The 13,478-nt window shown below is 43.5% G+C and overlaps 1 protein-coding gene across 1 annotated transcript; it reads right to left on the reverse strand.

Annotated features, from left to right (window-relative positions):
- Positions 1–7,566: 7,566 nt before the first annotated feature.
- LOC146437916 (endogenous retroviral envelope protein HEMO-like) lies at positions 7,567–10,712 on the reverse strand. Its single transcript, XM_085057964.1, has 2 exons — positions 10,394–10,712; positions 7,567–9,391 (listed from the first exon to the last, which is right to left on the reverse strand). The coding sequence occupies exon 2, from the start codon at positions 9,180–9,182 to the stop codon at positions 8,061–8,063; it is 1,122 nt and encodes a 373-aa protein (XP_084914090.1). The 5' UTR covers positions 9,183–9,391; positions 10,394–10,712; the 3' UTR covers positions 7,567–8,060.
- Between the last annotated feature and the right edge of the window lie 2,766 nt (positions 10,713–13,478).

The raw sequence follows: 13,478 nt of genomic DNA on the forward strand, positions 1-13,478 counted from the left end.
GCCTGCTCCTCTATAAACAATTTTGTGGGCTCTGCTGATGCTGATAAAGCAACTGCACTGGAGATGATTGGAAGATGCTGGTATCTGCAGGGGAGCAGGCTAGTACTGCTCCAGCATATGACTACTCTTCAAGAAGAGAACTTTTAAACTTATGAACATTTCTAATTCTTGTTGCTGATGATGGCACCCATCCTAAGTTTTCCTGCTGTCAGTGTATGTCATCAAGCCCCAGATGCTCATTGTTTTTTTGTCATAAAACTCCCTGCATTGGTTCACAGGCCCACATGAAACTCTCTGTGGCTCTTTGCAACAAACCAAACCATTACAAACCCCTTCCAGACCGGTCTGGGTGATGCTTATCAAAGTGTTACTGATATAGATCTTGCCTGTATGAGAAAAGGTGTCTACCCCTGGAATGAGATAGCAGGATTCATGGAACTGCTGGTTAACTCTGTTCAGTCTGTATCTGAAATTGATTTTAAGCCTTGCAGGATTAGTATAAGCTTTTTCAGTTAGGGATTATAGACCTATGTGGACATGCAGGTGCAATTTTGCTAGTTAAAAATTGTATTGAAGATTAGATTCTACGTGACTCAGGTATTTTAAGAGTGCCATTCAACCCTGCACAGGTAGGCCAAATTTATCTGGTATGCATCTGTGCTGAAAACTCTGAGAAAGAAGAGTGGTTTTCTTATGATGACAGCAATAGAGAAGTGATGGCTTTAGGTTAAACCTATCAGATTTCACCCCTGCAGGGAGGGTAAGGAGAGCAACACCTTCATGCTTCCAGCAAACCATACAAATAGAAAAGCAAAGACTACAAAGAGGCTGAAGGGAGAATCTGGGTGTAAGGAAGAGATGGCTCAGACAGAAGCACTGTCTCCTGCAAATATTTGCTGTGGCAAAGCATGGGAAGGCATAAAAGCATTCTGAAAATTTGAGTATTTGCATCTGCAGAAAGAGAGAAGGGAACGAAAGTGCAGATATTGCTTTCTTTTCCTCTGGCTCAGTTGCCAGAGGGCCAGAAGAGGTAATGGCTGCAGCTGAAGCTGCTACCTTCCCCTGTCTCCAGGGCATGTGGGCAACCTAGCAGTCCTCTTGCATTGCTTTCATTTTGGTGCAGCTCAGCACCTTGCACCAAATTCTTTTAGAAGATCTGTGGACTGTTATTGCCTGCCCTGGCCTTTCCATGTGTAAATTTTGCAGGAGAAATGGGCCAGTTTTGCTTGATGTGACTTTGCTGTCTGCTGCCTTTAAATCAGCTTCAAGTGCTATGAGACTCAAGTGGTGGCAGCTGGGAGACTGCTTAGCTTCAAGCATGGCTGGAGTTGTTCTGTGACCTGAAGAAAAAGGTGACTGCATTTTACTCTCTGGGAGCCAGAATGCCATGAATTAAGGGCAATGGAAAATAGGTATGTGGGAGGAAGCCCTTACTCAAACAGTTAATACACCTAAATGTGAAGAAAGAGGATTTGGTGTCAAAGTACATCTGTTGCCTGTGGTTTGATGCAGACAGCATGACATGTATTGCTAAACCTTTGTTCCAGCTGTCATAGGCACCTAAGTTTCCATGATTTTTTTATTGGCTGCTGCTTTTGAAATTTACTGCTTCTGACATGCAGGAATATTTCTTTCAAAGTGTGACTGAGCCTGCAGGATGAGGGTGTTGATAGCACAGAGGTGACCACGCTGTGCTGAGAGTTTAGTCCAGCAGAATTTCAGCTCCTGGTTGCAATTACAGTTAGGATGAAAGAGGATCAAATTGGACAGCTCTCATCAAGTCCTCTGATTTGTAGTTTCTGAAGGGATTCTTGTCTTAGTCTACTCTTCTTTGCTATATAAAGGAAAACATATATTTTTCCCTTTGTATTTAGGAAGCAGGCATGGATTAGACTTACTAAGCAGTAATCAGCTTTCACTGGTTTAAAATTAACTAAAACAGAACTAGTCTTTTTCTCTCTCAGCTGGTGACAGTAGGGGACAGAAGGTGTCTGGAAGAGGTGGTTCAGGCTTTTGTGGCACTCTGAAGAGAGGTGTCACCTGCAGCAAGCCCTTTCTATTGCCAGAGGCATGGTGCCATGTCCACCCTGGATGCATTTTCCTGGCCTGTCTTCCCACCTGCCAGGATGGCTGTGTGAGAGAGGTGAAGTCTGCACTGTGTGGGGAGGGAGGCATAGGTGTTACCTGGTGGTGATGGGAATGCATGTCTCCACCATGGCTGGTAGAGAACCAGCAACAGCAGGTGTCCTATTATCCACTACCCTCAACCTGTTCCCCTGTCAAGAATGTCCTTCCCTTTCCTATTTTGTGCTGGCAGTGAAATATTTATTCTGAGTTGTAACTGAAAAAGGCATGTGGGGGATTTTAAACTCCTGCCTCTTGCTGCAGGTAAGGACACCAAGTGGCCTTTGCTACCTTCTCTTTCTTTGCTCTCTCACTCTCATGCTTAGAGCTTCACTCTGTATGATAGAGGATGCTGCACTGCAGCTGCACTGAGTGTTCCTTGGTCCATGGGCAGGGATGTCACCCACCACACCAGAGTGCACAGGGCCCATCCAGCCTGGCCTTGAATGGGGCCTCCCAGGAACAGGGCATCCAGGCTGCTCTGGGCAGCCTGTCCCAGTGCCTCAGCACCCTCTCAGTAAAGAACTTCTTCCTAATATCTAATTTAAATCTCTTTTCCTTTAGTTTAAAACTGTTGCCCCATCTCCTATCATTCTCTGTCCATGTTCTTGTATATGACCTGACCCTTTGTCATTGTGTCCTTCTAGCTCTGTGTAGCCCTGTTTGTACCCCTGCCAATGGGCTCCATGTTCCCAGCATTGCTGCTTTGTGCACTGAGGATGTTTGATTTTACTTTATCTTCTCTAATTAAGTGGTTTTATTTTGAATTTGTGTTTGGGTGTGGTTTTTTTTAACAAGCCCACTTGCCTGGAACTGCATAGTGTATGTAACTTCAGTGTGTATCTTCAGACTTACATCATGCTGGGTTTTGTTTTCTTTTTATCTTTTTTTTTTTTTTATTTTGGCAGAACAGCAGCTAAAGTTTTCTGTCTTCCACTATTGAGCAACTGGGGCAATGACCTCCTCCTGAAATCACAATTGTGCTCCATTTTCTGTGCTAAAGCAGGAAAGGTGTAATAGTTCACAGCATAGCACAGAGCTGTGCTACACTTCCCATTTTCGGTTTCTTCTGTTGGCCAAGTCATGCTGGGAGATGTAACTTAAGGCTAAAAATCCTCCACAGGCTGTGGAAGGCCTATCTGTGTGTCAAGCATCTTTACATCTCCTCTTAGGCAGCACTGAATTGGAGAAGGCTATTTTCCTTTTCTAGCATTAGGGGGAGCATAGCTGTTAAGAGAGAAATTACATGATTGGAAAAAAAAATAAAGTCACAAACTGAAAACACTAGTTCTGAACCTTATGAGTCCAATTTAAACCCTGTCCCTACACAATGACCTGTTTATAATCTCAGTGCCACCAGTAACAAAGCTTCTGCAGGCACTGAAGGTTGTTGGACCTTGCTCTCAGGCATCAGGCAAAGAGGAGGAGCAGAAATGGACAGCCTGATAATTTTGCAGTCCCCTAGGAAGAAGCAAATGAAAGTGGGCACTATTAACAATTGTTGAAACCTTGTTTGCCATTCCAGAGGCCTTGCTGACAACATTGTTACAACAGCTATTCACGAATGCTATTATTCCACCAGGGCTGTCTCTGAGAAGTTACATTTTCTAAATTATAATTTCTTGGTTTAGCTTCCAGGGGTATCACTGCTGATTGTACACAGGGCCTTGGATACAGGGGAAAATATTCTTCTCGTGATCTAAGTTCTTGGCTCTGCAAATTAGTTTAGTTTTGCACTTTGGTAGAAACATTGCCCAATAAACTGTGTGGTAAAACCTCTCCACCCCCAGCCAAAATCCCCAAACTCTTACTGATTTTCTCAGAGCTGTGATTTCACTTGTGGGCTCAAAGTTCACAGACTTATGTAATTCCTCTGCTTCTACCTCTACTGTACTGGCTTGTGCTTGCTTCCCCCATTCATGCCAAGTACCTTATTGATCAGTTCCCTTTAAATCCCTAAGGATTCCTGCCTACTCAGCGAGCAAGGCTGGCGGAATCAGTCCCTGTGTGCACAAAATGTACCAGACAATGACATTTAGGCCAAATATTCTATCAAGGATATTATACTTCATAAACTTTTCCACAACTTAGCACCTCCTTTAATCATTGCGTCTCAAGCTAGTCTATTCTGCACACATTCCATTTGCTTCTTTAGGAACATAACAATGTTAGTATCACCTAAAGAAGTCAGGGACAAAGTATTTAAGAAGAGTGGTTCCTTCCAAAGGAAAAGTTTGGGATGTGCAAAGCAGGCATGCCTGGGTGCCAAAAAATGGTACTGCTAGCTGCAGGAAGACTATGCAAGGAGGACAAAGCTTAACTGGCTCATGTGGATGCTTCCTTGGTAATATTACTCAAGAGGAAGTTTTTATGAGACCTGTGGTGTTTGCAGTGCATCCAGAAGTCAGAGAAGGAGAAGAGGGAGAGAGTTGGGAAGGGCCTAAAGAGGGAAGAATCCTTGGAATGATAAGGAAGAAAGCCAGAAAGAAAAAGCCTTTGTAGGTCGCTCTATGAAGGGCCCAAAGGCAACACTTATGCCCTAGAGTGACAGTGCCATGAAAGTTACAACAGAAATCACCAATGGAAAAGGATATTCTTCTTTCCCCCATTGCTTTTTCCTTTTTAAATTTAGTTCAAAAGGATGGCAGGAGCATGAGGCAAAGTGTTATTTGTGTAGCAGGGAAGAGACACATGAGGACATCTGTTTTAAGGAGCTGCTTCAAAAATAAGCAGAGGAGAGGAGTGTGTTTGCAGAGTGCAGCGACCTGCAGAGTAGTGGAAAGTGAGACAGCAGTGGTGCCCTGAGTGCAGAAAGCCCCAAATGTCTACAGGATTGTGTATATTTGTACTCATTGCCAAACCACCCCTCCCTGACCCCTGTGGGTGTTTTACAAATTGAAGGAGGTGCTGTTTCCATGTTTTCTGCCCAAAAGCATTGATCCCTTTTCTGTTGCTCTCCTTCTTGACCCCTTTTCCTTAAGTCAGCAGCTTTTAAATTCCACTTTCAAGTCTTTAAAAAATAACCCTGTTTCAATGAATCTCCAAAACATATGGCAAAGGAATGCAGATTTGGGTACTACTCCATCCCAGAGACGAGGTCTTATTAACAAGGAAGAGAAAGGAGAAGCAGACTGACAGATTTTGCAGCAGGGTGCTCATACCCAGTGTTCTGTCCTAGCTTATTTACAACTGAGTACATGAACAGGCAGCAAACTTGGCCACTGATTTACTGAGATGCTTTATTAAAGTCCATTACACCCCACTTGTTGCTTCAGCTTCCCAGTGGGTAAAGCTGAGAAGTGAAAAGCACAATTTTTATCCTTGTTTTCTTTCTAGAGTCTGTGGTTTCAGACAGCTCTGAAAGTGTTGTGGTGTAGGATTCAATGCAAATATCAGGTGTGATCCATTAGTGAAATGAGAGGGGTAAAGCCAGATGGCATGAGGCGTCCCACTGGGGTGCACAATATCTCAGGCATCAGGCAGTTAATTTCCCATGTTAGCCAGGTAAGAGAGCACATTTGGTAAAGACCAAATGAAAACTGAGCATAATTTCTTCGTGGGAGATTCACCCTTTCCATGGCCAAATACTCCTTAGAAAAGAACTTTGACAAAACATGCATGGTGAATTTGCATCTCTATTTTCTAGTGTTACTTTAGAAAATCAATGGTGAATACCACTTCAAAGTAGCAACCAGATGTTTCCCTGCTGCTTTTTTTAGCTATCCACTGTGAGTAACAGCAACATTTCACAAATAGAAGTGAGAGTTTGATGTGTAGTAGCTGATACCACTCTAAGAGGACACAGCTCTATTTCTTTTCTACACTAGTGGCTGTCAGCAAGTAACACTGAGCTGACTTTGGCTATCCCCTACCTCAAGGGAAGCATTATCCTCTGTGCTCCCTCCAGTAGTGTTTTCTAATAAAGAACAAATGTTTCTGCTAATATCAGCTCATGCTGCAGTAACTAATTGGAACAAAGCTTTGCTTTTGGTTATAAAAGTTCTCACAGCACAAATTTAACTATTTGGAGTTCTACAGAATTATTCCATATTCATCTGGTTATGCCTGGTATAACCATGGCTGCCCTGTGACTGGTGTTTGGTAGCTGAGTGGAACCTGCAAAGTAGCTTCATGTGTCTGTAAACCAAGAAAGTATTGTGCTTTGCACAAAATTTGGTATTTTAAAGCAGTTGAGTAACAGTCAAATTAGCCAAGAAATGAGTTTCCCAAGGGTCACTTAATGTCTAGGCTGCTTATGCTATCCCACTGCATACATCTTCTCAGTGCCCAAGCATGTTGCAAACTAGGCCCTGTAGGACTTGCATCTGACTGCTTTCAAGGAGACTTGGGCTTCTAAGCATCAAGATCACTTTTGGAGTGTGAGCTTTGGCATATTGGGCTGAATTCTGAGAGGTATTCAGGCATTCAAATTGTTTGGGTTTTAAACTTTCCTTGAAGTATTTAATGGTTTACTATTTTGATGGTTTCTTCTGGCTAGGCCAAGGTGAGGCTTTTTTTACTACTTTGTAACCACATACAAGATATAAAACAGTTCACTCTCATTAAGTTCATGGGTGTTTCATTCCAGCTTGGACTCAGCACGTGGCTTTCTTTGTGTAGCTGTTTGATTGTGTCATCCTTGTTTCAGATGTGACAATTTGGTTTAAACCTTTCTTTTCCCTGTGTGAAGTGGGACCCGAGTGCATTGCACCATTTGGTTGTGCATATCCACTGAACATGCTGTTGTCTGCTATGGGATTATGGAAAACTGCCCACATTTTTCCCTGAATGCTGCTGTACAGATGCAGGCAGGGTAGCAGGTATAAGCTCATTAGGACAGAGATGTATTCTGAAAGAGAATAAGCACTGTGAGCAGGCACCTGTGAACAAGTGTGCTTTGTGGTGTAGAACTGACTGACTCCAGGCTCCTCCTTGTCCACCAAGCCAAAGCTGCCCCTGTGTTTGATATGGTCACTGCTCCTGCCACCCTTTCTCCCAGTTTGGCTGCAGGGTCCTATGCACCTTGGCTTGCTCCCTAAATGTCTCACTGCTGCTGAGTCCTGAACCTGTCAAAATCTGGGCAACGTCCCTTTCTCCCTCTCCTGAGCTCACAGAGGCCCTGTGAGCATTGGCTGGAAGGCAGACACCAGCTGCACAGCGGGGTAATTTACCACTAGATGGCTGGACCTCCTGTTTGTCCAGCTCTCACTTTTGTTTCCAGCTCAGTGACCATGCTTAGCCCAGAACAAGGAACTCCTTGTAAGCTCTCTGCCCACCCACTTTATGGCTTAACATTTTTGAACAGCTGACACTTTTAGCAGATTTACCTTCATGATGAATAGCTCAAACTTTTGAGACATACTGACATACTTTTGAGACATACATTTTGAGCTGTGGCAATATTGCCTTTTCCCTGGTCCCGGAATTATGAGGCAGACATGGTTAAAGGATACAAGGTTTCATACCTTGGTATTTTAATGGGATCCTAGGTGCACAGCTTTTCAAGGTGGAACACACCGAAATGCACTCTTGTATGACATGTATACAATTTTTACAGACCTTGCAAATTAGCATATCTGATAAGGATCCCCCAATGAGAAGCTTAACAAAATGGCATGATACCCCCTACTCTAAAGAATTCCCCCCCAGATAAGGCTTGAACCCAGTTTACAAAATCTGTTCCATAGAGAAGGTTTAAATCAAGGTTGAAGCCTGGGTTTCTTAAGATAACATAGGGCTTTCTGGCATCCTACTGAGCATGTTTGGTCTCCCTGCCTAGCAGACCCTGGAACTAAGCTAGAATATCAGATTACAAAAATTGCAAGCATGTAGGCTAAGCATATAGAGAATATATAAAAGGTATATAAAAGAAAAAGGCACAAAAACATGAGGCATCATTCCCTCCTGTTTTAGAGACTAACAAGACTCTACCTCATTTAATCTCTACTCCGTATTTTCCGCAAGCACCATTTTACACAACTGGCTATCCCACTGACTATCCCACAGATGATAACTACAGCTCGAGCTATTGTAAGTGCATCGTTTATCCAGGCCCACTTTGGTAACCATGAAGTGAGGCTGTGGAAGATATGGTCGAATTTTAAGGTGGTATTTCTGGAAGGTACTTCATGTAAAATTTGAGTCCCCTTCCAAACTTCATCCAAATCCTTCTTAATTCTTCCACTCTGGTCCACATAAGAACAACAGGTAGTATTAACAATAGTACAGACACCTTTTTGTGCAGCACGTTGGAAATTGAGAGTTATCCTGTTCTGCATGACCACAGGAGACAGGCCTTCCTCCTGTAAGGCTGGAATTGTATCTGCAATTGTATCTGTATGCTGTTCAATACCTTCAATAATGCTTGAGATGTTTACAATTGCTCTTTCCAGTTCAGCTATTCCGTAAGAGGGAGGGAGAGCTCTCACTATACTATGGAAAAGTGTGGGATGTTCCATGAGGGGATTAAGAGATCTTTTCTTCCTCCCATTTAGTTTTTTAACATGATCAAATATTGTTATATTTGGAACTATAGCCCCAAGGCCACAAGCCTGATCTTTATCTATGGGCAGGATTTTCCAGGCCTTATCATCACATATCCAAAACAGCCCTGTCCCAAGTGGTAGAGCTAGTCTCCATCCTGTCAATCTCATCTTTGCCACAGCTCTTGGGTTTATTATTTCCCTGAAGCTGGTCTTATGGCAATATGAAGGAAGAATGGCATTTCCTGTGGCATTCATGAGCACACAGCGAACTGTATGGTTCCCGCGTTCCATCAGGCCGCTCAGGGGTATAGGAGGCAGAAGGGTACTATTGATCCGTTCCCACCTCTCAGTACCATTCTCTTCCATTAAAACACCAATCAATGGCCAGTTACCGTGCCCATCTAGAGGTGGTGTTTGGGTACAGATCCAGCAGTTGCTCTTATTAAGAGCTTTGGATACATTTTTGACTACCGTCTTATGTAAGTCATGGAGCAAACCCTGAGCCATGGTTACCAACTGGGCAAACAACAGACATGTAAGGAACCGTTTAAACCACATCACCCTCATTTGCATCAGTCTCTGCTTTCTCAATGGTCTCAGGAGCAGAAGCCTTCTTAACTCTGGAGCAGTGGATCCACGGTCTTTTCCCAGCAACCTTGAGCGCAGTAAGGATAGTCAGCAAAACTTGGAATAGTCCCTTCCACTTAGCTTGAAGGGGTCACTATTCTACCACTTGATAGAGACCCAGTCTGCAGGCTGGAATGGAGAAAACGGGTCCAATCCTATGGGTTTCGATAATACAATGAATCTCTGGAGCTTCTACAGAGTGGAACTTAAAGTAAAGCTTCTGTAAATCACTTTTAGCCTTCATATATCCATTTCCGTCATGACTGTCTCCTCTGTCCTGGCCTGATTAGCCAATGGCTGTTTATCTCCCTCCTTTTTCCTCCTTTGTAAAATAATCTTTAACCAACTTTTTCTCGATTGTTTTTACACTTCTTCTTTATTTATAAGTTTATAAGTTTATAAGTTCTGTGTATCAGCTCTTCAAATCTGCCCTGGAACAGAAGCTCTAGTACTAATTCTGTGAGTCATAAACTTTCTAGGCTACCAAAGCGTAGCCACTAACCTCCCTCTCTTAATTCTAAAACTGACCAGACTCATGTTGAAAGCCTCCTTAACTCTCTCGTGCCCAGAGGGGTTCTTCTCCCCATTAGAAACCACCAGTGTTTTAATATTAAATCTAACGGGGCATCGCAGGGTATCTGTGTGCTCTCAGTGGAAGACACGTACCCCATGTTCTATTTATAAAGAGGAAAAAACAGCTGGAAAAAGAGCTCCTAGCCCAGAGTCCGATGTGGGAATCAAATCTGCAATTCCCACTTTGCAGGCAAAGTCCTTACACTACAAGCCATAGACTGAACTTCCCCTCCAAAATGTGACTAAAAGCAGAAATGCGTGTGCTTGAAAAATCTGCCCTCACCAGGTGCAAAACCACCAACCTCTCAGGCACTTTATGCAGTGCCTCAAACCTCTAAAGCCACAGGCTATGCTGGAGTCATGCCGTTGTAGCCTTCAGGCTCCTTGGAGTACAAGAGGCATTCCCCCTCTCTCCACAGCTTCCTTGTGGAAACAGGGGTTCCCTCTCCACAGCTTCCTTGTGGGAACGGGGGTTCTCTCTCCACAGCCTCCCCTTTTACGGGCCACCCTGGCCATGCACCCGCCCTATCCCCTGGAGATCTCCCCTAAATGCTAGCAATAATACCGTATCACTTTTCTCTCACGTCCCCTCCGTGCTTCTGCGTTAGGTGCTGTGGAGCTCCCCCGTCTCGCAGCCCTGGACTGCCGCTCAGCAGCACCTCCCCGCAATGCCAGCAAGGGGTGAAGCGGGATGTTTCTCTCGATCCGAGACCTGTAGCTTTCGGGGGTCTTTCCTGCCCCGTCTGGGGTTTGCCAGAAAGCTGTTGCCTTTTCCCTGGTCCTAGAATTATGAGACAGATATGGTTAAGGGATAAAAGGGTTTGATACCTCGATATTTTAATAGGATCCTAGGTGAACAGCTCTTCAAAGTGGAATACGCCGGCACACAGGTGCAGGGGACCTGTTATATACAGTGCCATGATGATGTCAAAGCCCCTGAAAAAGGGGCATTGACTTCATCAAAGTATGACAAATCATAGTTTTCTGAGTTGAAATCTGGCAAGGCACCTTACAACGATTGCGCAATAAGGTCATGCAAAATCGTCTCAACTCCACTGGACTGAAGCACAGACTACTTTTCTATTATCATGTTTCTTATCTAGTCCCTTCACGTTTCAGATTTGTTTCCTGTATTTACTGGATTCACATGGTGTGTCTATAGATGTATTTGCACCCCGAGTCCAAAACAAGAGAGAGGTATGTTTTTAAATTAAATTATTTTAGCTGTTTTGCTGTCACAGCACTGGTGTTTTATGCTTGCCACATGCAGGAATAAGGAGGTGTCATTGTCCCTGCTTCCAATCTAAAATATCAAACCTGGAAATCTTAGGGCACTTTAACAGCTTTGTGGCAGCCTGAAGAGGTGCCTAAAGATGATGATACATGAAACAGTAAGATGGAGATGAATCTAGAAATAGGTCTGGGGTGGGTTTTCTTTTCTTAAGTAGCAGTCTCTCTCAGTTCAATTTTCTTAAAGCACTAGGAACAGGAAAAGGAAAAAAAAAGCCAATGGTATAACTAGTGTGGTAGAAGCAGAGGATGAAATGAAAATGAACACACATCAAGACTGATGGAAAAACACAGATAGAAAAGCATATAGCAAATGATGAGCCTCTAAATAAAGTCTTCAAAAGTAACTATTCAACCCAACAAGAACATTAGTGGCCACTCTGTTCTTATCAGCAGGAAGGTTTGTGCTTTCGTTAAGGTAACAGGAGCGAGTAATTTCCATTTAGTGGACTTGCAAACAAGTGAATTGTAAATTTTTGAAGCATTTTGTTTTTACAGGGGCCTGAAGGGTAACATATGCAGATTATTTTTGAAGTGCAATCTCATGTTTGGGAGTAGTCCAGAAACTAAGTCCTACTTGATCCTGTCACAAACAGAATGTTGTTGCTGAGCACAGAATAAGATGTATTGTTATCACATGCATTGTGTATTCCTACTATGACACTGTGGGAAGCAAAAAGCCATGGTTTGTAATCACTCTAGGACTGCTATTTTATGCCTTTTGGGAATGTTTAAATAAACTTATTTTATTTACCTTGTTCCTAAGCAGGTCCACTATAAGGTCCACTATACAAATTACTGCTGTAAAATACCTGTTCAGTGGTGCTATCACAAGTGCTGTGTTTGCTGTGCAGCTCTGCATAACATCTGAGGATTCAGAAGTGTCAATACCAAAGGTAAAGGAAACTGCTATCTTTGATCCAGCTATGTGGTAGCTGTCATTGGATGTGAATAGAGAAGGTGGGTATGAAAAACCAGACACAAAATTGTGAGGAAATCAGCTTAAACATACCAACCACCTTCCTTTGGGTTTATCAGCTCATTTACACAGTCCTAATAAACTGTTAGAGGCCCTGGATGCACCCTGTTGTCTAGTCTGACAGACAGGAGACACTAATGTCACAGCAGAGATGACAGCATTTTTGTCACTGCCCTTGCCACAGCTCAGATGAGCAAGCATGTTCCAGACAGAGGGTAGGAGGTGGCTTCCTGCATATCTGGGCCTTCCTCCAGCAGGTGCTGACTCCCTTGTGCACCTCACTGCTCTCTCCACAGGGTTTTGGATCAGCTTCCTGCTGTGAAGGCAAGGACATAAAAGTCCCTTCAGATCACAGCATCTCTATAGCCATTTGAATCAAAAAGCAATAAAAAAAATGTTGCTTGGATTTGAAGTGAGAGCTTTTTGCTCAGTCAGCTTTTTCCACTCTGTTCTCAGAAAGACAATTTGAGTCCCTGCCTGCACAGGGGTCTGGGGGCTGAACTCCTGAGCAAACTGAGCTATTGACCAGGTATGTCATACTATTCCTGCTTCACTGTTGTATAGACTTGTCATGGGATAAGTCCTGATGTGAAAGAGCTCTGTAAAAAACTCCATAACAGGGGCTTGCTGAGGCACAGCACCCACTGCAGAAACAGAGCTGCATGTCAGGATGTTTGCCCCAAGCAGCACCGTGGTGCAGCCGCAGCCCCAGCCACTCCTTTGCCCCTGCCTGCACAGTGTGGGCAGGAAGTGTGCCACCACTCCCACCCCTTCCTCTCACAAGCAGCCGAGGCAGCAGCTCGAGGTGCCTGCCACAAGAATTACAGCATTTTGAGAAAGAGCATAAAGGCTCCAATATACATTCTCTTGCAAAAGTAAAATCAGGCACAGTGCAATGGGTTATTGGTTGTTATTTGGTATGCCTTAGCTTCAGATTCAGGCCTGTGACCCTGTAGATGTATAGACATGCTTCATGCTTTGTGAGTCATCCAAACAACAATGTTGTTGTTATCACAGTATAATAATGTTGGGTTGGTCCTGCAAGATGATATTATTATGCAGTATTGAGAGCTAAGTTTCATATGAAAAAGCAGCTCAATACTTACCAGTGTTACCCATAATTGTAATTAGTCAGTACTTGCACTTGTTATTCTTGAGGGAAGCTGAAGTCGTGTTCACATCTGGGCAACAGCATGTACTTCCACCAAGGCCAATACAACTTGTATCACTACTTGAGTTTAGTCCTGTGAATTTCTTATCTCAGAGTTCTTCTAAACCTAAAAAGTCCCCTCATCAGTGCTCACACTTTTGCTAAGCAGAAAACAAAGTGTTTTCATGGTTGCAAAACTAGAAAATGAACACAAACAGCAATATGAGCTAGTATGTTATTTAGATTGGAA

This window comes from Lichenostomus cassidix, chromosome 4 (genome assembly GCF_008360975.1).
Source record: "Lichenostomus cassidix isolate B80296 chromosome 4, HeHo_3.0, whole genome shotgun sequence".
NCBI classification, from domain to species: Eukaryota; Metazoa; Chordata; class Aves; order Passeriformes; family Meliphagidae; genus Lichenostomus; species Lichenostomus cassidix.